We start from the raw sequence: 22,056 nt of genomic DNA, 5'->3' as shown, positions 1-22,056 counted from the left end.
CCGAACTAGTGGTCGTTGCCCCTAGGGGCGCTAAAGACACTAGTTATTTGAGGGAAGAAACTGCTGCCAAATGCTGGCAGACTGGAGTAATGTGAAACAAATTCATCCTCAGTTCTCTTGAAATAGGCTATTTTATTTCCATTTTCATTCAGTTGTTACACATGTTGTGTGGATTGTCACCAGAAAATATGTTTACTAAAACTGTTTGAAATAACTTGTCTGTGTGCTTTCTTGATTACTACAGCCTTTACCAGGCGTGGGTTACAACTGCCACAAAGATGCCACAGCTGATGTTGCTTTTTGGGAAAGATGCCAGGGATGTAAACATGATACATGAATAAAAGCATATAAACAATTGTGCTACAATTTTGAGGAACAATTTTACAATTTATATATTCTACATATCTAAGTCTACTTCTGTAGACTTTGACTTGGTCTGACTGTACCGTTCCTGGACTGTCATGTCTTATGCTGTTTATCTTTCAGTTACATCTTTCAATCATGCATTTTGCCTCAGGTTTTGAAAGTAATATGTTGCCAAAATATGTTTCTTGTAGAGACCACAGATCCAGACATGTCATGCTCACAGTGTCAGTATATTAAACCAATCAGCCTTGAAACCAGCCTTCTGGTTTTTCTGGTATATTGCACAAAGAAGAAGGTATTTTAGGTGTTAATTAGCCTAGTCTTAACAGGTGATAGAGATCACAACATGCTTGATTTTTCAAACCGGGAAAAAGGATTATAAAATCCAGACTAATGAAACTGTTGCATCTTAACAATAATACCAGGTCCACACGTTCAAACTGTTTAAATTCTGGTAAATAGTTGCCACATCATGTAGGCCTACATCGACCACTTTGTTACTGGATTGACGCTTCAAACCGGACCTGGCAACCCAGCAGGTCATCAAAAAGGTAATCACACAGCTCACGTCAGCCACTCTGGATTTGGAGAGACAGGAGCAATGGTCTTGTGGCATTCAATTCGCAAGCCTTCCACGACACACTGGCTACTGGCGAGGCCTTGCTAGGTAAGTAAGTGTTGCTAAATGATTTTACTAATGATTTTTACTATGTCACTTTTTTCCAAGTGAAATGATAGTTAAGTAGGATACAAATTTCAACCACACTTGAAGCAAGCAAACCCTCCCCCACCCCCTTAACCTGTTACAAGGTAGTTACGGTTTTGCCCGTAATTTCTTATGCAAATACTCCATTTAACTCCGTGCAAACCCCATACGGTAGGTCTATCCTTATTAATGAGTCGGGATATAGTAAGGCTGGGCAGTTCCTAGGTTATTTACCTCCGCCAAGAAGGTTGTGTTTTCGGGAGAGTTTGTCTGTTTGTTTGTTTGTTTGTTTGTTTGTTTGTTTGTTTGGCTGTGAACACGATAACTCGAAAAGTTATGGACCGATTTTCATTAAATTCTCAGGAAACTTTCAAAATGGGACAAGGAACAAATGATTAAATTTTGGATTGTATTAAAGGATAAACGGGTATGCCTTGGCAGAGGTCTGCGCTCTCTGAGTGCTTTTCTAGTATAACGCTGCTGAACAGCGTACCGGCGTACCCATAGATACCGGTGAAAGAGCGGCGTACCGCCAGCAGATCTTTTGCCGGTATGCAGTTCCGGACCGTTCCGGCTTACTTTCACCCCTGGTGGCATCTCCCTCAGACAGCGGAATAAACTATGGCATCTCGCCCAAACAGCGGTAAAAGTACTGGCATTAACCATGGCATGTTCCCTAAACAGTGGCATTAACCGTGGCATCTCTGCTGGCATCTCCAGAGGCCACTGGAAATGCTGCTGCGGCAGTGGCATCTCGCCCAAACAGTGGCATTAACCGTGGCACCGCGGCGGTGCCACAAAAAGTGTCACTGCACAGTGGCACTAACCGTGGCACAGTGACGGTGCCACAAAAAGTGTCACTGCACAGTGGCACTAACCGTGGCACTGCAGCGGTGCCACAAAAAGTGTCACTGCTCGCTGCCAGTGCCACAAATCGGACCTGCTGTCTCTCCCTTTTCCTCACCCTCTCACCCCTCTCTCTCTTTCTCCCCCACACCTCCTTCCTCGTTCTCCTTTTTTCCTGTCTCCCTCTCTTCTCAGCACTGCACTGAGTGGAGTGCACCCACACGGCTGCCTTCACTCAGCTGATTAGTTGCTCTCCGGAGTCCAGACAAGCTGTTCAGCATTCCACTGATGACATCCCCTGCAATAAAGACCGGTCAAACCATCCACACCCTGCCAGATTGTTGAATACAACTCACTAGTCAGTTCACGCTCTAGCTACTCAGCAGTACCTTGTGTTTTTTGCTGTTCGCTAACGTGTGCTTCTTTTCTGCCCTGCCTAGACCTTGCTGTCTGGACTCCTACCCACCGTGCTCCCTTCAAATCCCTTCCTGGACCTCTCCGGCACCTGGTACCCCTTCGGACCCCCAACCCGGCTCTCCCCGACGATATCCCTGGATCCCCTCTCTATCGTGAACCCTCCTGGCTTCCCTCCTGGACCCCTCCATCACCAAGCCCCGGAAAACCCTTCTCACCGGCTACCCCACCAGATCACGGAACTGCCAGCCGCCTCCTGGGCTGCCCACCATCGCAGCTCCTCCGGATCACCGACGCCGGTGTTTCCTCCGCCATCGGCGGCCGCCGGTTCGTTCCCCTCCTCAACCACCGCCCAGCTTTGGCCGCCAGGGATCCACTCCACCGCTCACCACCACACTCTGGCCCCCCTCCGGAACCAGCAGCGGCCGTCGATGCCCGGCTCCGGCGCCCCGATCCGGGCTCATTCGGCCACATCCCTCCCGGTTCTCTCCAGCCTCTCTGCCATCTCTATCCCTCCAATAAACCTCCTTTTTCCACCCAGTTTTGCCTGGTAGTGTGGTTCTCTGCTCGGGTCCGTCCATTGAGTTTGTGACAAATCTTATAAAATAAATACAGAGATAGATGTATGCGGTACAAATTGTATTTATTGATGCCACAGAGGTTTTTAAATAGTACAAGACATAAATGGAGTACAGTAGGACCATGACAACAGAGAGTCTACGGTGAAGTAATAAACAAAATTAACAATTTGAAAAACAGTAGAGAGACATGTATACATACAGACATCATTGTTAGCTTACAGTTGTGTTTTTTTTTGTAATGACAATAAACTCACTATCATCTTGATGGTTACAAAACAGAGAAAGTGAATACAAACACTGTTCAAATACTACTTTTGTTAGCCACAGTCACTTAGTTTAGTTTGGCAACAAATGGTATAGGGATGTCAACCTCCACCTGTCTGTCGCTTACTGTCACATATTGTTCAGCAACTTTGCTTTTTTCCTTCAGGCTCATAATGACATTGTTGTGGAAGGTGTTAACGCATTTTACCATTGAGTCAATCCAGGACTGGATGTCTGCAATGAGCTGTTCACAAGACATGTCGGCCACAATGTTTTGGAATTTAGCTTTCACAGCTTTTAGATATTCCATTACAATGCTGTAGGCTTCTTCAACCTGCTTCAAAACATCAGCCAGGACAGGAGAGTGAACGGCATCGTTGTATACTTCAGTCATAAAGGTGGAGAGCTTCTCTACATTAAATGATTTAAGAGTTTGGAGAAGCTTCTCACATTGTTCAGTGGCAAACTGTGTGAGTGCTGAGAATTTGTTAATGATGTCCTCCAGCTGGATGTTTCCAATTTTCCTCACTGTAACAATCACCTGGTCCTGGAGTTTCCTCAAAGGCACTGACAAGTCATCAAGAATTTCTCTTCCACTGACAATGTAAGTGGAGCCAGGAAGGGTGATTTCAATGGACTGGAAATAATCAATAACTGCTTTAAACATGGAGGTAAAGTACTGTGGAATCTTCTGAACAGCTTCCTCAGATACATCAGCAACAAAAGCACTGAATTTCTGATAGATCTCAAGACCAGACAACCTCTCTTCAAAGCCAGGGATTTGGAAGCTGGTCTCTCTCAGGAATTTAACAACAGCATCAAGAACAATTTTAACCTTCTTTTGGTACTCTTTGAGGATCTCAATGGTCTTGTCTGTGACAGTGGTCATAATATTAGATGGATTAAATGCTTCAAGTTTCTCAGCAGCCGTATTGAACATCTCATTACTTTGCTTTTTAACCTGATCAAAGTGAACCCCAAGATCCCTAACTGCACTGTTGATTTTTTTGTATGCACTAGCAGCAGGATCAGACACCATTTTCATGACTTTGGGCACCTCCTTCTTCATTGTCAGCATCATCTCATATGGCATTTCCATATTCCAGGTTGTTTGGAAGTTCAGCATCTCAGAGTTCTTCACAGACATCTTCAGGGCCATGATGTCAATGTCTGTTGTTGGCTCAGACTATTGAAAAAAGCAAACAGACAAAGATTGATTAGTTTAAAAACACCATTTACACTGAATTCAAAATCTGCTCTGATGAGAAATTAAATTAGTAATTAAATGTTCTCTTACTGGGTAGCGACCATAGAGTCTTGCTTTCACTTGTGCTGGCCGCTTAGCCTGCATCTGGACTGCAATGTGTCCTGCAGATGGAGTGGACATGGAGACAACAAGGCCTTCTTCAGGATTTCCAGTGATCTCCTGGTAGATTTCCATGGTTTCAAGTAGATTGACCTTTGCTGAATTGGTGACAGAGGTTTCTACCCTGTCAGAGTTTAAGAAAATGGTGCTGTCATGCTTTCCCTCTAGCATGGGATGTTCTACAGCAAGGATGGAGGCCATTTTAAATCCATGTGCAGTGTTCATGTTGATGTTGCCTTCAATCTTTCCATTCAGAATTTTAAATAGAGAGGATGAGGAAGCATCAAGTTTGATGCTGACGCCATCCTTATTGAGGATGCTGGCATCAGTTTTGAGTGTGATCACTGCAGTTTTCATGGAGAACTCATAAGTCAGATCACCCATTACTGGGATCTTGATGCTCTGAACTTTGGGCAGAGTGATTTTTGGGAGGGTCAGCTTGCTGAGGGCAGATGGAACATGCAGAGCAGGCATTGTGATTAGGGTGAAGTCAGGCAGGGGAACTGTGAATGTAGACATCTCAATGTTCATCACTGGAACTTTATAGGCAGGGACTGTAATGGTTTTAGGCAACTCAATGCTGTATTTTTCATACTCTGCCTTTGCTTTGTTATAAGATGAAGCAAGGATGTCAGCAGCCTTATCTTTGCCAAGAAGCACTTTTTTGTGCATTGCCCTGATGTTGGTATTAATGGCAGTGATGACTGGATCCATATCGATGTCAATGGTGATCATTTCAGGGTTCTTAGCATACTTCAGGTTGGTGTTCATGTCAAATATCTGCTCAGGTGTGGTCAGGCTGTATATGCTGTGTACGCTGATTTCTGTCTCACCGTTTTCCATTGTAAATTGGTGGGAGTATTTGTACTGGTTGAATCTAGCCTCACCTGTCCAACTAGCTTTCTGCACTTCAGAGTTCAGGGTAAAAGCGATGTCATTCTGGAGGTCCATCTTTCCAGACAGCTTGAATGGAAGGGCGACTTTGACATTTCCTTTGTTCTTGGTATCAAACACAAGCTCCGTAGGTTTGACCGAGGCAAGAGCGGAGTTTGAGAGTGTTCCCTCAATCTGACCAACAAGCTCTGCATTGTGAGAGGCAGTGAAATCAATTGTCATGTCTTCAATCTTCGCCTGAAACTTGACCTCTGCAATACTGTCCTTCATGAAAGGTGTTTCTGTGTCAGCCTTGGCCTCAATAATTACATGGCGGAAAATGCATACATCAACAATAGCATTTTGATTCATTTTAAACTGGTCGCCATCTGTTTTTGCATTGAAGGTCACCTTGGAAGTGTGGAGATCCATGATCACTTCCATTTTACTATTATGTTTTATCTCATCTGAGAAGGTCTGAACTGCAAATTTTTCATTGCCTATATTGTTTATGGTCAAACGTGCAGAACCATCTTCAAGCTGGAAAACTGTCGTTTGATTCATGCTTGCATCACTGAAGGTGTTGAAGGCTGGTATGCTGATGTTGTGTTTATAGCTTGTCTTCACTGTGGCAGAAACTGTATTTTCCATTGTAAAGACTGCTCTGTTGTTCAGCTCTGCAACATAAAGCTCAGTTGTGGCCTTTGCAGTAGTCTCAGCAGAAGCTTGACCTGACAGGCCATAGAGAGTCATGGTGCCCTTGTGGTCAAGTTTAAAGGATGACTGATCAACCTTGATGTTCTCAGTGATGGCCAAATGGCTCATCTCAGGTGCAACAAAATGTGCTTCGGCGTCCACAGTGAAATCCAGGATTTCCGAAGTGGATGTGGCCTTTGAGTTGAAGTTCATTTTGAACTCTGGTGTGACTGATGTAGTTGTGGTGTTTTCCAGGTCAGCGGTGGTCCTGAGATTGTAATGAGGGGAGACTACTCTAAACTCACCATAAAGTTTTCCAAAGCAGGGGATCTTGCTCATTTCCACCACCTTGTCTTTCAGCTCCAAGGTGAATGTGTCATAGTCAAAAGATCTGATATTCTGGATCATTCTCATGAAATAGTTGGTCATGTCATCAATCAGCTGTTTGAAGTCAAATGAATATAGTTCATTCATCAACTCCTGAACAGGTGCCTTAACTTTGTTCAACAAAGGCTGGATGTCAATTGACTTGAGAGCATTAAACACATACTGAATCTTCTCCCTCACTTGATACTGCTTCATAATTTTAACAATCTCATCCATGATGGCCCCGATCATTTTCTCAACCTGATAGCTGGAGATGATCTCCTCCATTTTGGTGTAGATTGCATTGAACTTATTAGAAATGTTATATTTCTTGATCCAAGCCATGATGGTGTCCTTGATAGATTTAAGCAGATTCATGACTTTGTCAGTTGGGAACTTGGCTGTCAGGTTGATCATGTAGTTTTCAATTGAACTGACAAATTTTCTCAAATCTTGGACAAACAGGTTGAAGTCAAAGTTGTCAATGACCTCCTTCAACTCTGCCACCTTGTCCTGAAACTTATCACTGATCTCATACCTGGTGTTTATGTCTTTCAGCATCTCAATGCCACTGTCCATCAGTGTTATCACAGTGGTCTTCATGTTTTCAATTACTTCAGGCAGATGCTCGATGAAGGGGATCTGGATGAAGTGGCTCTCGTCATTCTTGTTGTACTTCACAAAGCCAGAGATGATGTAATCTTGACTGTCATCGCTGAAGAGGGGAGTTGAGACGGTACCTGTCATTTCAATGCCCATTATGTCTTTTTTGTTATAGGCTGTCATATCATGATCAAAGCTATGCTCATTTAATTTAGTTGAAATCTTCATTTTGGCGCTTTGCTCTTCAAGGCTCAGCATGCTGTTTAACTTGTTGTCCATATTGGTCTTGATAGTGGGTCCGCCTTCCAGCTCATGTGTGGTTGAGGTTCTGTACTCAAATGACTGTGTGAACAGCATAGGTTTTGCTTTCAGGAGGAATTTGCTGTACAGTTGACCACTGTGCTGTCCATACTGATGCACTTCACCATCTGAATTGAAAATGGCATCAATGTCCAGTCTGAAGGGTGCAGCTACAGTTTTAACTGTGCTATCCAGACGGAGAGATGGTGAATTGATGGTAGCCTTGTTGTTAAACTTCACGGTCAGACCAGCAACTTCCATTTTACTTGCATGTCTCATGTGAGATCCCAGGAGTTTACCATCAGTCTTGCACTCTGCAGACAGGACCATGTCAACAAATTTGATTTCATAAATGTGTTTCAGCTCTTCCTCTGAGATGGCTCCTATCACTGTACCAGTCAGCTCTATGTTGTAGGGCTCTGCCTTGAACTGGGCATCGTTCACAAATTTAATCATCATCATCTTCAGGTCATTCTTGACATTGACAGAGGCAGTGAAACGCTCCATGTTGACTGTTATCTCATGCATGTAAGAGTTTCTTTCATCAAGGGTGTTGTCAGTCTTGGACTGGAGGTTGAAAGACCTCAGTGAAAGAGACAGAGAATGGGCATTCTCAGTCCTCATTTCTTTGAAAGATCCAATCATGTTGCTAGAGAGGACCAAGCCATCTTGATTCATTTCGAGCTTCACTCTGTTCCTGCCATTGATGTCGAAGAGGCTACCCTCCAGAATGCTGTTGAGATACACTTCAGTGCTTGCAATCTTTCCGTCAACACTGAACTCAGCTTTGTTCTCTTCAATGGCTCCCTTTGTTTTCAGAGACATGGTAGCACCAGACTGGTCAACTCCACCTTGGAAAACATTCTCAAATGTTAGCGGACTGAACTGGGCAGTTGTTGTGCAACTGGTGGTCAGGCCATTCGTGTTCAGGGCCAAGGTTGCTTTGTGAGAGGCAAGGCTCTTAAAGATGTTCAAGGAGGCATCAGCGTTGATCTCAAGACCAGAGGGGTTCAGGGACCCAGTAAGCAAAGAGTAGGCACGGTTTTCTGTATCATCAGCTTGATTCTCAATCCTGAGGCTGGCCTGACCTTCAGAGGCAGAGAACTCCATCTGGCTGCGAAGCATTCTCTCCTCAGCCTTGGTCACTGAGTCGGACTGGACAGTAAGCTTGACATCCTTGTAGGTAAGGCTCATTTTAGTGGTGTGCTTGATGGGGTCGCTGTTCATGTTGGTGGTATACTCAAACAGAAGTCCCTCATCTGCATATGATGCCTTCATCTTGTTTGCAATCTTCAGGATTTCAGAGTTCACCCTCAGTGTGCTCTCCATTTTTGCTTCTTTCTTTGCAGGCTCAACAGAGAAGGTGTGCAGATAGGTGGTGCTAGCAGTCATGGGTCCAATAGTCACACTTCCATCTGTGTTAAGGTCGCCAAAGAGCATGTTTGAGTCTAAGGTGAACTGGGTGGTGATAGTCAGAGAAGTGTCCAGCCCCATAGGGGAATCAGCCTGAATGCTGTAGCGCCCTGTTGAGAGCACACTGTCTGTGAGAGCAACAGTCTCCAGCACACTAAAACCTGTGTTGATGTACAAGTGTTTCAGGGAACTATCAATGGTGAACTCCATAGTTTTATCTGCTGTGTCAGTGACTTTTGAGGCTCCTATAAAACAGACAAACCAACAGAACAAAAATAGTATCAACTTAATGCTTTCTGTTATGTTAAATAACAATTGTACAGTTCTTAAAGAATCTAAATTTAAATACCCTTAGCTGTGAAGATGAGGACTTCGAATTGACTGTCAGTTGAAATCTTGTATTCGGCCACGTAGTGAGGAGAATCTACAGTTTTGTTACCAGCAGATACAGTTGCCTCCCAATTGTAATAGTTGCTGTCAAACTTGGCAGACACCTCCATCAGTCCAACCAGAGGCAGGGTCACATCATATTCAGATGGAATGGTAAACGTTGGGATTCTGATCTCCTGTGGGGCCAACTCCACACCCAGCTGAGGAACAGAAACTTGTGGGGAGGTGATCATTGGAGGAATCCTGAGCTCATCAGATGATTTGCCTCCATAAGGCAGAGGAATGGTAATTGTCAAATGGTCCTTGTTGAACTTGTATGTGAATGTGCTTTCACTGGTGAAATGGCAACAGAACACTTGTTAAACTCAAAGCGCACAATTGAACACAGAATAAATGTGGTGCTGATTTAATAATAACAAAATAAAATGTTTTATTAAAAATGTGTGTTTACACTTACAGGTTCATGAATAGGCTTTCAGGCACAGATGGCATTTCCACCTTTGCTAAGCTGCTCCTCAGAATCTCAACATATGGGACATCAGCGGAGATCTTGTCCATCCAGATGTTGCTGGCCTAAAAAACAGAATACCACGTTTCTCATGATTTAGTCAGAAAAAATAGCACAAGAACTGAGTGTTGTTGTTGCCTGCTAAAATAGTTGCAATTATTGTATTTTATTCACCTCAACTCCCTTGTTGAGGATGTGGCGAAGTTTCATGTCAGTCTTGACAACTCGCTGGTCCATAACATCATCTGCAAACTGCCTGAGCCAGGTCTTGAGAGCATCGGTGTAATGCATTGCAACCTTCATATCAGCCTCCATGTTGGAAGCCAGCTGAACCTCAGCCAGTTCATCACCTGAGATGCAGAAGATGTACCATTTAATTTTCACATTTTAGATGTGTTTGGACAAATTCCTGAATTTTTCAGTGCTATAACACACATACCATATTTGAAGGTGACTGTCTGTAGGGAGGTGATATCTGAGAGCTTGACATCATTCTTGAGCTCCATGGTGAGTCCCTCAGCATTGTTCAGAGTAGCAGTGACGGTGGCATTGGTCCTGAGAGATGGGACTAACAGCTGAACCTGCAGCATGCCATCAGTCATGGCCTGAAGCCTGTGATAAAATAAGAGAAAAATCAGTGCCTGTATATGAAATCATCTGCATTAAAAGTGTTAAATGTGGAGTTAGTAAGATTTTAGCGCCTGGCTTTAATTAAAATACAAGCATGTCAAAAGATAGTACTGGGTTTACTCACTTAGCACGGCCAATCAGAGAGAGCTGGGGCACCTTCTTGTTGGAGATTTCGAAGATGATGGATTTGCCTTTGGCACTGCTGTCGCTCATGCCAATCTTAACGCCGGCCTCAATATCAAAGTCAGGAATCTGGATCTGAGTGGTCAAGACTTTCCTGTTCCTGTTGTACTTCATGGTGGCTGTAGCCTCGGTAGGCTCATCACCTAAAGTCACAGGGTTAGAAAAAAGTATAGCTTTATGATTGATCCACGCAGCTGCCTCCACAAAATGACACAGAAGGTGTAGCTCATGAAAAAACTTAACATTTTCAGAAGCAGCGCTCATACCTTCAGCTTTCAGGATCATTTTCAGAGAATCAACCTTCTGGCGACCGTCCTTTCCTTCGCTGAGGAGTTCATAGGCGATGGTGGCTGTGTACTCGGTGACTTTGTTTGTAGGCTCAATGTCAATAGCAAGCCTACAGTGAAATAAAGAAATAAAAAAATAAATCTTCTGTGATACTGCACTGTGTATCTACAAGGTCATTACAAAAACATCTCTTACATAGTACATGTGCACATAGAAATCCGACAAACAACTCAAGCTCATATTTTCAAAGTTCTTGGCCTAATATCATATTAAATCTGTTAGCATGATGGTGGTGCTCCTTTGGTTATTTATATATAACCCTTCTACTTCTTAGCTGTCTTTCATTATGGTTTTCCAACCAACTGTTAAACTGCTATATGTTACATTTCATAGGCAAGGCTCTATTATTGACATTTCTTTATGACTTCAAGAATGATAATCGTTCTGCAATTATCAATATCATAGCGACAAACACAAAACATTTAAGCTACAACTTACTGAGTCTTTCCAGTCAGGGGCATGTAAGGAGCATCAGTCTTGTCGTCATTGTCGACACTAAGGATTCTGGTGCAGTATTTGACTCCAGTGAAGAGATCGCCGCAGTTTTCTTCAGTTTGGGTGCGTGGGATCAATACAGACTTTCCAGCAACCATAATCATCACAGTATTGCTATTACAAAAAAGAAAAAAGAACATTTTTTGATGTTCTAATAACTCCATTAAGCTTGCTGCTTATAAGAACACAAGTGATAAAATATAGTGTCAATAATAGCATTTTCCATCAAGTGCTGAAACCTTAGCATTTGATGTATTCAACAGAAAATCTGAAAGTGCTTTATTTTATTACCTGATTCTGAAGAACTTGGTTTTGCCCTGGGGAGCAGGGATGGAAAGTTTGACCTGGTTCTTTTCCATGGTTATCCTGGCGTTGAGCGCGCTCTCGTGGTAAAAATTGGTCTGCATCTGAACATCTGAGGCAACAAATTCAGGGATGTGGACTCCCATCTTTGTCTTGAACATTACTCCAGCAGAGGGCATGAACACCATCTCTTTCTGTAAATCAAAACAAGTCACGTTAACAAAAATTTAAAAAAAAATTATATGACAACTGGCACTACAATTACAATGTCAGATTATCACATTTGACATTAATCAGTATCATTTAAATATCACTATTTTTTCGTTTTATGGGGCGTTTTAGACAGAGAAAATTTACCATGTTTGGAGCAAAGCGAATGCCTCCCTTTGCACCAGGAGTGAAGGTACCGGACATAGCAAATGTCAGAGGGAATCCAGTTGCTGTTGGCAAGACGAATTTGTTGTCCATGAAGATGTAATGGGCAAACAGCTCATTGTCGGTTCGTGAGATCAGGTTAGCCATGAACTGTTGGATAGAATCAAAATTTTAATTACTCTCTTGCTATGGAATGGAAGAAGTGTTCATATCACTGGATAAATGGAATACAGAAAGGTACCTTGGCGGGAATGATCTTCATGAAGATGTTTGCATACATCATTGCATTGTCAGCCATAGACTTCAGTTCGGTGCCCTTGATGTAGCCAAGCTCAGCTCCCATGATCCTCAGGTAGGCCATGGCCTCTGGGGACTCCTGGCTCTGCAGATCTTTAACCAGCTTGTTGAAGTTGCGGGTAATTTCCCTCACAAGATTTTCAGGAACCTTCGAAAAGAGCATCATTTTATTAGTTGGTGGAAATCACTCAGGCTTAGAGTGTTTAACGGAAACAGCCCCATACAAAACTTACCTTTTGTCCATCTGATTTCAGGGGGGCAATCCATTTCTCCAGAACCTCTCTGACCTTTGGTGGCATCTTGTCTTCAGCCCAGTACAGAGCCTTGGACACAGTGTCAGGGAAGAAGCCGTTCTTTCCAAACAAAGCCTCGATGGTTGGCTCAAAGCCTTTTCCTTCCACGCCAACCTAAAACCAGAGAGGGTTTTTTTGTTAGAGTTTGAATCTGTTGCCTGTTATTGATAGAAAATGCCTTTGTTTTAGTTTCTAGCAAGTGTAAAACCACAATTTCAAATGACAATAAATGCCTGATTATCGTAACCTGTAATGTGACATACCTCCCAGATATCCATGCTGTATCCAAAGACCTTCAGGGTAGTTTCCAGCAGGACCTCCCTTGGCAACTGGCTGCTGGGATCAAAAATGACGTTGCCCTGAACGCCGCCCTGCATGCTCTCAAGTGCCATGCCCAGCTTGTAGTTGCGAGACTTTGTGGTGTACTCATTGTGGGTTTCGACATCAGTGTCCTGCAGGGCATCCATGATTTTCTGACCGAGGCTAAGGTAAAGATTAAATTGTATGTAAGAAGGTATGTTCTTGAATCAGGGCAGAATTTCACAACATAATGATGCAAAAAGTTTCATTCTTACTTTTTGGTCTCCGAATCAGTAGAGGAAATGATGTTGTAGACGTGGGAGGTCACGAAGGCCTTGACCTGTGCGTTCTGCTCCTGTTTAACCAGCTTCTTCACCATTTCGATGTCACTGTCCGTGGGATTCCTCATCAAGATCAGGTAAGCTGCCAGGCGCTTCTGCACAGCACCCTTGGGGTACTGGCTGACTCTCTGGAGGTTGGAACGAATCTGGACAGAAAAACAGAGGAAACTTTCTTCACATAGGGAAAGTTGTGTGTTGTATTTTGGGAAACTCTACACTATTAAACAGAGGAACCAGAACAATGACCATGTGGAAGGGGAAGTTAGTTACCTCATCAGTCATAGTCATGCGCCTGAAGGCCTGGATGGCAGCCAGCTGCACAGACAGAGTGGTTGCAGGCTGTCTCATGCACTTCAGCAGGGTGGTCTTAATGGTATTGTCAGCGGCCTCCATTGCATCTCCCATATTGCCAACAACCTGGACAGAATAGCACAGGAGATCAGGAAAAGCACAGAACTGGAGGTTGCCACAAAAAATTAGATTCTTTATAAGAGGTGTTTGTTTCCTACCCTCAGAGTCAGGAAGGTCAGGTCTTTCTCTCCAGCACAGTCAGCACCCAGAAGGGAAGCCATGTACTCATAGACAGCAGTGATCTCAGGGGTGTTTCCTTCAGCATTGTACAGTCTGCAGACAAAGATATACAATAGTGATTAGATGCTAATTTACACCACAAAGCACCACTCACCGCTACAAAATGACACAATTTATCAGAGCTCCAAACTGTAAAAAAAAATTGAAAGAATCATTGGATTTTCTTCTATTTGACTATCTTCAAACTACACATGCTGTTCTGTCAGAAAACCTAACCAAAATCTTAAAATCTTGACATTTCACTAAAAGCAATTTATTCCAATGTACATCTTATTCGAAAATTAACCAAACATGAATTGTTTGCTCTAAACTGATTCTGTAAAAATAAATAAAAACTACAAAGTCTGCACCCCTCCACACAAGTCAAAAATTCAGGGACTTTTAATTTGAAATTATTGTAAAAACACAGCTGGATTCTAATAGCAAGGCACTGTTTTTACGGAATTTGTCTAAAGACTGTGAAATGTGGTGGGGGCTTTTTAGAGCTAAAAACAAGAGTCTGCAATAACAGCAGAGTACTGTAAAATTTATGGTGAAAATTGAACAAAAAAATTAAATAAATGACAGCTAAGAAAATTACTTCTGATTGTACACAAATGTCCAGAGTTCAACCTTTTTAATTGTTTGTAAAATCAACTACAGTTTGTCATTTGCTGTGGTCTTTGAATAAATACTGACAATCCACAAAATTATGTTTTTTTAAGGTTGCTTTTTTTTTTAGAGGAGAGTGGAGAGAGAGACAATGTGGGTAGAAGAGTAGGGGAGTGACATGCAGTAAATGGCCACAAACTGAATTTGAACCCATGACCGCTGCATTGGAAACTATAGACCCTGCTCAGTCACCTGAGCGCTCTGGGTGCTGGTGTATGCATTTTTAATGTTAAATACAATTCTCTCTACTTCTAGCCATGGTTGTGCTGTCTCCATAAAGGTGCAGGACTTTATATTGCACAGAAAAATGTGGCTACAGTGAGTAAAAATATGACAGGAGCTAAAAAAAAAAAAAAGTTTTAAAAAATGCACAGAAACTGTAGCCTAGCCACGCTAGACAACCCACGGCAACAAATTTAATTCTCTGCCAGGGTGGGTCTAGTTACCCTCCATAAGGCTTGAGGCTGGATGCTCCTAAAACTGGCCGGACCAATCACCATGAAGTGTAGAGTCAGAAGGCGGGCGTAACTAAGTGACGACAGAGGCGCGACAATTCTGACAGAAACAACCGGCGCACAATAAACAGTTATATTTCGACTCGGCTTTGGCCACAGCCCTTAAAGATTTGAAGCTAAAATTCAACTTGAAAGATAAACAAAGGACGGCACTGAAGTGTTTCATTGAGAAGAAAGATGTATTTGGACTCATGCCGACGGGATATGGCAAATCCTTAATATACCAGTTGGCTCCGCTGGTTGGGAAGCTAATGGGACTTAGCCACAATCCGCCGGCGCTCTAGGAACTACGTCAGCCTATTTGTTGCGCTGATTGGTTGTACACCTACCCAATTGCTGCAGAGGGATTTGAAAGACAACCTTTTAGCCCGCCTCCCTCGCTGTCGAGCGTTCCATAGACCCTTGTGTCTTAAGAGCTGGGTCTAGCGCAGCTAGGCTACAGAAACTGCTCTGCACTCAGAGTGGTTGAAAAAGATAATGTTCACTTACTTCCTGACTGCATTGCTCAAGGCATACATGATGGGTTTGCTCTGCTTGAATTGAGCCATTGCCAGCAAGTCCTTCACCAGCAGACGGGAAGGTTGGGGCAGTAGTCCCAGGGCATAGACAACAGCATCGACCTCAATAGCGTCTTCGTCGAAGGTCCTGAGGATCTTCAGCATGGCGCTGGTGCATTCTGGGGTACCGCACTGAGCCAGAGCCTGCCAGGTCAGAGAGCTGGAGACGTCCATCATCTCCTCAACAGCGGGGGTGAGGATGTCAACCTTCAGTCCACGGAGTTCAGACACCAGCGAGTGGAAGTGGTCTGCACGACGCTCGCCCTTAGTAGTCTGAGACAGAGTGTTCAGCTTCTGCATGGTTTCAATGACATTATCTTTGGTCTGCACAGGAGACTTGTCCTCAACAGCATCCATGGTCAGGTACTTCTTGTTGTCCTCATCTAAGTAGAATTACAGCAGAAACAATGAGAATATCATAGGAATTTTTTACACGCTTTGCGTCACATTCTAAAAACCAAAACACTCACTGTGGTCAAAGACTCTGTCGTTGATCTTGGCGGTCTCTACCAGAGTCACAGTCTGCTTCACCACAGCAGAAATTCCATATTCGTTCCTTTTAGCAGAAGAGAAGAACAAACTAAACTTCCAGCAATGAAATGTTCATATCCAGCACATCATTCACACAAATACAGAAGAAGTCAAACAGTTTCTAGGCATAAAAAACATTCCTAAGTGGAGCATGAAATATGTTTTTTTCTTTTAAAACGTACTTGTGGGAGAGAGGCAGGAAGATGTGTTTCTCTTCGCAGGTTCCTCTGGTCATGTGCTTCTTCTGGTTGTCAAAGTTGTAGCTGCAGGTCTGAGTGCTGCTGATCATCTTGGACAGAGGGAAGTTCTGCAGGAGAAACACAACAAGACAACACTGAAGTTTCATGACACTGAAAGAAAATCTGTAGAAAAACAAAATGCTGAAAATCTGGCAGCAAAGGTACCAGAAACAATACATTAAAAAACAGAGGATAATGTAATGTTCAATAATGGTAAAAACTTTAAAAATAATACTGCACAGTTTTGCTTTTAAAATGACAAATATCTGTATAATAATTACACTTTTAACAGTTAAACTTTTAGATTAATACTGTCCTCTGTGATTTTAGAAGAAAAAGTACAGCAGATTTAGCATTTAAAAAAAACATTAATATGTGGAATTTTCATGTCAAACAATATCGGCAAATTTCTGTAAAATAAATTTTATAAATTTGATGTCATTCACATCTGTAAAAACTACAGATTTTCTTGATGCGGATGTTACTTAGAATTTTAGCCTGTTTTAAAAGGTTAGTATGTAAATACAAATGCTGTGATTTTACTGGTCATTATCTGTAATTTAACAAACAGAGAAAATCTGTAAAATAATAGTAAATTACAGTTCATTTTTACAGTGCAGTTGATGAGGAAAAGCAAAGTAAATCATAAATATGTGTGGTTTCCCATTTCAGATGCCACTAATGTTTGCTTTTTGAGCAAAGCCTCAGTTGTATACCATGAAAACTTAGTAAATGAAATGACTGCAGTAAGATGGTGCTTTTTAATCGTCTTCTACTGAGGAGTGAGTGCTGGTGCTTTGACTTCTGGCTTTAGTTTGACAGTATGAGGTTGTTGTTTGAGCTCTCACCAGGCCAGTGATGAGGGCCAGAGGGCTGGTCTCCTGCCTGCGAGCGGTGAACGAGTCACATCGGTTCAGATCCCTGCTGACGGTTACATGGGTGGCGATGTCCTCTCTGGCCTTGACGGTGAATTCGGTGGCGCAAACTCCGTGCACGGTGGCCTGAAAAATGATGATAGGCCTCATCAACACAAAAGTTGCAAAGTTGCATTTGTGGGAGTCGTGAACCAACTGTCTGTCCTTTAACTTATCTCACGGAATCAGATAATCAATGAACCTGAAAGATTAGGCTCCTATTATGAGGGCAGGTGATGCCAATAACAAGATAAACTTATCAGGGACTTTGCCCTGCAGCAGAAGATTGGCATTGTGAGGACGTGATGTTACAAGAGTGTATTTATCACCTCTGACTGGGGCAGCTTATCTGGTCATTGCGCAACTTGTTTTTCTCTTCGTGACGCTACATCAATGATGGAATTAAGCTCTATTTCTCTGAATTAATTGGCAAATAAAGAAAGTAACAAACAAGCAGGAGAGCTACCATTTCCTTGTTCTTGTCCTCTTCCATCACAGGAACAAGCAGGGCAGACACAATTCCCCTCTTGATGTTGAGGATGTTGACGGGTTCATCGTCCTCTGGGAACAGTATGACATCAGTCTGTCCTTCAACTGTGAACTTCAGAGTGTTCCTGTTGACGTGGACAAATCACCATTTACAACTGGCCATTTAGTTTCATCCGCTTTTTTTTATTAGCTCAAATTAAATAAAGTAATTCCAGGTAACATAATGAGTTGACTTACTTCTCCATGGCAGCTTTGAAGGCCTGGGCTCCGGCAGCAGGCTGAGCCACTGTGTTTCCTGAGTCATCTGTAACGACCTCATCCAGAGAGCAGTCTGTTGTACGGAGGACGAAGCTGCAGGTCTGGGGCACTTCGATCTCAACCTGTAGAGGAGATTAAACATCTTTGTTGTGTTTCATGTTCAGCTCTTATTGTTCAAGTGATGGTCGAGGCTGCTAGACGTACTTTGCAGGAGACTTTGGGGCCGTTCTGGAAGTCGTTAGCTCCATTCACACCGTTATAGCTCTCGGCTTCATAGTTGTAAGCATATCGTCTGAAGTTCTTAAATCTTTTGCCCACTAAAAAGCATCAGTTAGAGCGTTATGTTAATGTTTCAGACACATTCTGATCTATTGTAAAAACAACAAAATATGACAGGTGAGATCATCAGCATAGATTCAAAGACAACTCTTTGTGTTTTGTGGTTTCATCAGGTTGCATCACATCTTATTGAAGGGCGATTCCATGAAAAATCAATCACTGCCTCCATCAGAAGGTTTATTTTTGGACAGCAGATTGGTATATTTACTGAAGCCAGATAGTGCTTTACGAAAACAAGACTTTGGCTTTAGATTGTGACATCTGGAGTGCATGTGACATCGATTTTTTTTTTTTTTTTAAACAGAGCTTAAATGTGTTTTTTTATTGCATTAAATTGCCATTTGGATATATCCTGTATGCATAGACTTAAATTTTAAACATGAATTTGATCAATTTTATGTGAAATTTCAACCCACACTTTAAAATAAATAAATAAATAAATTTCAAAAAACCTGCACAAAATTAACAGCGAAAATCTGGTGACAATGGTGCCAGATAAAAATACGTTTTTTAAAAAAAAGGGGAAATACTGTAATGTTCAAAAACTATATAAACAGTGACAATATTATCAAATATATGTAAAATTATTGCATTTTTAAACAGATTTAACACCATATGTAAAGACATACATTCTGAAGAAAAAAAACTAATTATTATTATGTAAAAATCAGTTTAAAATGCTGTTTTCTGAACTGGATGTTGTTTACAGTTTTATTTCATACTTTATAATTTTAATTTTACTAGATTTTGTCTGAAATTTTACAAAAGAAGGAAAAATCTGTGAAATAACAACTAAAAATAATGGTATTTATTCATCCTTAATATACGCAGTTTTACATCAAAAATATATAGAAAATCTGTAAAATAATATTATTGTAGATTTAAATACAGTACACTTGTTTGTGTTTTTTGTTTTGTTACAGTACAACGATGTAAAAGAAGAAATTTCTACTCAATTTTTTCAATCACAGTTTTGTCCTTTTTTAATGATAGACTTTTTATCTGTGATTTTTCTTAGCTATCTGATATTTGCAAATTAACACAACAGTAAAAATCTGGGAATTTTTCAAAATATTACACTTTAAAACAGTCAAAAAACAAACAAATGCTGAATTTTAACAATGCACCCATATGCACTTTGAGGGCCTATAACTCTTCATAAAATGAAGATAAAATTTAACACGGCTTCATTAAATGTATTTAAGTTATTGTACCAAACCAGCTGAATCAAAGTTTAATCCAATGGTAACCTTTAAGCTTTAACCAGATTTCCAAAATATCCACAGTGATTTATAAAACAACAACAATAAAACATATGACAGAAACTTACATAAGCAAACAGGACCTTGTTCTTCAATACCTCCAAAGTCTTGCTCTGTAAAGGATGAAAAAGAAAATGTTTTCAAATCCACAAATTGTTCTTAAACTCAGTTAAGAAAAATGAAACATTTAAATTGCATACTTTAGTAATTACAAGTATAATTTTGTCCTATTTTAATAGTGTTACAATTGTCACAAATATCTCCAATACAATCTGAGCAGACAAGATCAGATTTTTAAATACTAAGACTCCCAAACTTTTTTCACCATAAATAGACTTAAAACTCCAAGTATGAAACTATATCCTCAGGTTATTTTTCCATCAGTGTCAAAGCAGAATACTTACGGGCTAGTGTGGACGTCGCCACGAGCAGCAAAAGGCAGAGCTTCGTACCCCACATGATGGGTAGAGCTCCTGGAAGCCTTGAGGTAAAGGAGAGCCTTCCTCTTTCTCTGAAGACTAATTCTTGTCTCCTCGCTCTCCGGCTTTTATAGCTCTGCTGTCTTACTGTATGCGATCACTGGGACTTGCAATGTGTTGCCCTGGTTCCAAAGTCTGAGCAGTCCTTGTGGCAGGCCAAAGGTAAAAAGACTTGTCTGTCAGCACTGGGTGTGGGTGGTCAGCGCGATTATGTTCAGTGACTATTGCCTTATTATTTGAGGACTGGGATCATTCTGAGGTTGTTAACAGAGAACGTAAAGCAAACATATGAATATTGTTCAACAACAAAAAAATAAAACCCATGAGACTTTATCTCAAAGAAACGTTTTGTAATCAGATCAATGCCATATAAAGGCTAATATATCATAAATCACTAACCTTGATTGCTTGTTTGTTGCGCTCAAAGGGCAGTAAGCACACAAACTCATTTCGTGTCAGGGGAGTTTTAGTTCAGTCGTCTCAATATTTTTCATTTTAAACATATCGTCTCCACATAAAGTGACTGATAAAGTTTTAAATGTTGTGATTTCACGCTGTTTGACCAGTTTTAACTCCTGGTCGCTCTTCACTGGATGTTTTTACCACAGAGGTGTCACTACAGCGTCTCTTTAAACACGCGCAAATATAAAAAGACCTCTGAGAGACAGTAAAGCTAACCTTTGCCCTCTGACTAAGAAATAATCAGAAAAAGAATCGAAACTTGAGTCACCTGCTGCTTTTGTGCTGCTTGGAGCGTGTTATCAGCCTGTATTAAAGCATGTCTGAAAGCATTCAGGCCTTTTAAGACATACCCATACAGGACACAGATCATCAGAAAGATTCTGCATAACCAACATAACATAAATTCTGACAACAGTAAGTACGTATAGGTGCAACATTATATTAATTATTACTGTGGAATATCTGAATGGAACAAAGCAATCCTTAATATTACAGCTTTTCCTGCTATGACAAGTGAAAATATCTTCACTGATCAAGCCTTTTTACGGCACACACTGTACATTAGAAACTCTATATACAGTAGATACAGCCTATAGTATATATGTGATACATGAGGGACAGTTTTAACTTTTTTTTTACGTCACACATTCATCTTCCTTTTCATTCTTTCGCTTTCTGTTACTGGCAATTCAAAACAACCTACGCCATTTTGGTTCCACAAAATTGTGTTTTTTTTGTTTTCTTTAACTCCAACTAGCCTTTTTCATCAGTTCAGCAAATTTCCTATGATATCTTTGGCGCTACAAAAGGCTTTATATTAGTGACTTTGATTTGTGACATTGGTGATATTCTTCTTTAAAAGACATATTTTAAGGTGCCCATGTGTATGCATTGACTGAAACCCAATAAATGACACTGTTCCACTGTTTAACTGTGTCAGGATCTATTATATAATAGAGATCCAGTAGTTCAATGACTTCAAACACACTATTTTTAGTGTTACAGTCCTCTGAGCAACACATTTTAGGCCAAAAACATTTGAAAAATCCCAAATCATTTCCTTCTAAACAATAGCAACTTTATCTACTATCATAAAAAAAAATAGGATTTATAATTGGTGTCTCATCATTCTTGTCTAACCTTTCACCCCCTAAGAGAAGTGTGTTAGAGCTGTGTGATCAGCATTACAACAGAAGTGAACTCAAGATAAGTTAATCAGGCACAAGAAGACTGCCTGATGTTGCACAAGAGTAGCATCAGCATGGCACCAAATGATTACAGTATGTAGGATTCGTCTCATCGCCGTCGGATCCAATGTACACAGTTAAGGGTTATTTTAATACACAAAAAGTGGAACAATTAAATCCACAATGATAAATCTGGCTTGAACTTTTCTCCGCAGGGGCTGTTTTATCTACCACAGTCAGATTCATCATTAAGTGAGAATGAAAATGTGAAAATGTGACATGTGACATCACTGGACCCCCTGGATGTCTTGCACTGATAATTATC

At 41.3% G+C, this 22,056-nt stretch overlaps 1 protein-coding gene across 1 annotated transcript; it reads right to left on the bottom strand.

Annotated features, from left to right (window-relative positions):
• Positions 1-2,958: 2,958 nt before the first annotated feature.
• LOC110948046 (apolipoprotein B-100-like) lies at positions 2,959-20,143 on the bottom strand. The gene is made up of 26 exons (XM_022189421.2): positions 20,008-20,143; positions 19,672-19,716; positions 18,207-18,319; positions 17,982-18,124; positions 17,722-17,869; positions 17,190-17,342; positions 16,285-16,409; positions 16,042-16,127; positions 15,504-15,954; positions 13,767-13,881; positions 13,528-13,674; positions 13,192-13,403; positions 12,880-13,099; positions 12,557-12,730; positions 12,268-12,471; positions 12,009-12,176; positions 11,640-11,845; positions 11,292-11,462; positions 10,772-10,902; positions 10,447-10,648; positions 10,132-10,304; positions 9,867-10,042; positions 9,642-9,757; positions 9,144-9,517; positions 4,475-9,039; positions 2,959-4,363 (listed from the first exon to the last, which is right to left on the bottom strand). Exons 1-26 carry the CDS (start codon positions 20,060-20,062, stop codon positions 3,245-3,247), a joined length of 9,792 nt encoding a protein of 3,263 aa, XP_022045113.1. The 5' UTR covers positions 20,063-20,143; the 3' UTR covers positions 2,959-3,244.
• Between the last annotated feature and the right edge of the window lie 1,913 nt (positions 20,144-22,056).

Source organism: Acanthochromis polyacanthus, chromosome 16, assembly GCF_021347895.1.
Source record: "Acanthochromis polyacanthus isolate Apoly-LR-REF ecotype Palm Island chromosome 16, KAUST_Apoly_ChrSc, whole genome shotgun sequence".
Taxonomy (NCBI): domain Eukaryota; kingdom Metazoa; phylum Chordata; class Actinopteri; family Pomacentridae; genus Acanthochromis; species Acanthochromis polyacanthus.
Note: the sequence above shows the minus strand (reverse complement) of the source record. Positions and strands in the feature narration are given on the sequence as shown.